The sequence below is a fragment of the Galeopterus variegatus genome, unplaced genomic scaffold (genome assembly GCF_000696425.1).
Source record: "Galeopterus variegatus unplaced genomic scaffold, G_variegatus-3.0.2 Scaffold5102, whole genome shotgun sequence".
In the NCBI taxonomy this organism is placed as follows: domain Eukaryota; kingdom Metazoa; phylum Chordata; class Mammalia; order Dermoptera; family Cynocephalidae; genus Galeopterus; species Galeopterus variegatus.
The window spans coordinates 45,581-47,795 of NW_007731213.1; the positions used below are offsets into that span (position 1 = coordinate 45,581).

Sequence of the window (2,215 nt, forward strand, 5' to 3'; positions counted from 1 at the left end):
CCGAATAGGAGTCCCAGGTTCTAGCCCTGGCTGCGTGTGGACACAGCCTCTCTCTGGGTGTTGTCTGCCATCTGGGCTGATCTGCTTCCCGGGGTGCCCCAAAGAGGCTGAGTAGAGGAGAAGCTGTGTGGATGGGGAAGGGAGCCGTGGTAGGTCACGCCCCACCGGGAGGGCAAAACCAGGCTCCCAGGGCCTGGGCACTACCCCAGGTCCTCGACCCCATAAAGGGATCTACTGCATGCACCCATGGGACCACGCCACTCTCCAGGCAGTCGTGTAAGAATCAGCAGAGCCCAGGAAAGCATGCCAGAGCGGGCACCTCCAGGTACCCGTCACTCCCAGCCTACCCCCGTCTTCTTACCACCCACCTAGATGCCCTGAGAGGCTCCGCCCATTGATTCTAATATTCTGTTGGACAGAATCTAAGCGTCCATCAACCTCAGAACCTCGAGACCTCTCCCAACCCTTTAGAAATCATCGGTCAGTCTCAGGACCTCGGGGTTAATCTTGGACCACTGGAGTCAATTTCAGGACCTTTGGGTCTATCTCAGAACCTCGAAACCACACTCAGGAGCTTAGGGGAAGCCTCAGAACCTTCTGAGGCATCTCAGCACCTAGAGGTCAATCTTGGAACCTTGAGATCTATTTCAGAACCTTGAGACCACACCCAGAAGCTTGGGGACAGTCTCAGAACATTGTGATGCATCTCAGCACATAAGGGCCAAGGTCTATCTCAAGTCTGAGGTCTATTTCAGAAGCTTGGGAAATCTCAGAACTTTGTGTCTCACATCATACCACTGGGGTCAATCTGAGAGCCTTCAGGACAGTCACAAAATCTTCAGGTCAACCTCAGAACCTCACAGCATTGGGCAGTCTCAGAACCTTTAGAACAGCCACAGAATCCTGAGGTCTATCTTGGAGTGGTGGAGTCAGTCTGAACCCGGGAATCAAATTCAGGGCCTTGAGAACAACCTCAGAACCTTCTGGCCAATTCCACGAGGGTCAATCTCAGAACATTCAAAATAGCAACAGAGTCTCAGGGTCCATCACGAAGCCTCAGACTCTCAAGACTGAAAGAGACCTCTAAGACTGTCCCTCCAGCTCCTCCTAGGGCAGAAGTCACCTCCATGACTTCCCTGACCTGGCTGCCTAGCCTCTGCTATGAGCCCTCCTCCGTGGGGACACCCGGCCCCCGTCCACTGCCCACCTCTCTACTGGACGGCTGCAGCTGCTGGCCAATGTCTCCAAAAGTCCAGAATCGTTTTCCTTTCATGAGGCTGCAATCTGTCCCCCCGTCCCCAGATCAGCCCTCTGGGACCTCCACAGAGAATTAAGGACAAGACCCCTGTCCCTGGGTCTGTTCTGTTCCACAGTGAGCATGCTGGGTCCCACCCACAGCTTCCAGACCTCCCACCTCCATGAACACCCTTATGCACAACACAGGTACCTGCTTGTGCATTTCGATGTTGAGCCCGTAGGACATCTCGTAGTACTGCAAAGGAAACACCGATTGGGAAGACTGGGCATGTCTGGGGTGCCAGCGGATGTCCAGCTCTGCTGGGTGACGCTCTGGTCTTCCAAGAGCCCCCGACTGGGGGAATCGCAGCAGGACACAGAGCCCCCCCAGCCCTGTGGGGTCTGAGAAGAGGAGCCCAGAGCAAGACTCTGCCTGGAGGGGGCCTCTCTGCTCTCCCCAGATTGGCGGGGCAGGTAGGAGGTGCCCAGAGACCCTGGCCCCTCAGAGATGCCCACGAGGAGAGGACAAAGCCTCGTCTCCCAGTTCTCAACAGCGTGCAATCCCAGCCAACCCCACTAACAGATGGGGAAGATGAGGTTCAGAGACGGGCAGGGACTTGCCCCGGAGCAGCCTTTTCGCTCCCAACCAAGCCCTCCTTCTCAGTCCCCCAACCCTGGCACCATCACCCCCTCACCATGACATAATGTCTCTGCATTTCCGTCTTCTCACTGGCCAGCTTCTCACATTCCAGCTTGAGACTGGGAGAGAGAGGGCATCCCACGCCCCGTGTGGGCCAGTTTCCCAAAGTGACCAGCTGGGTGTCCCCCTCCTCACTTCCTCACACACCTCCCCCACCTCCCTGGCCCAGTCCCTCCCACCCCTTCCCCAGGCTCCAACTGCCCCAGCACTCACTGTCACCCCTCCCCACCCCACCCCGTCTCACCCACCTGGGGACCCTCCCCTCGCCCCCTCGGCAGC

At 57.3% G+C, this 2,215-nt stretch overlaps 1 protein-coding gene across 1 annotated transcript in view; it reads right to left on the minus strand.

The window, feature by feature from the left end:
• The window catches only part of TLE2 (transducin-like enhancer of split 2), a 27,250-nt gene extending 25,268 nt beyond the window's left edge, over nucleotides 1-1,982 (minus strand). Inside the window, exons 1-2 of the mRNA XM_008588916.1 lie at nucleotides 1,932-1,982; nucleotides 1,448-1,492 (exon numbers count right to left, since the gene is read on the minus strand). Of these exons, the coding sequence (XP_008587138.1) occupies nucleotides 1,448-1,492; nucleotides 1,932-1,952 (66 nt within the window). The 5' untranslated portion in view covers nucleotides 1,953-1,982. The remainder of the gene's footprint in view (nucleotides 1-1,447; nucleotides 1,493-1,931) is intronic.
• Between the last annotated feature and the right edge of the window lie 233 nt (nucleotides 1,983-2,215).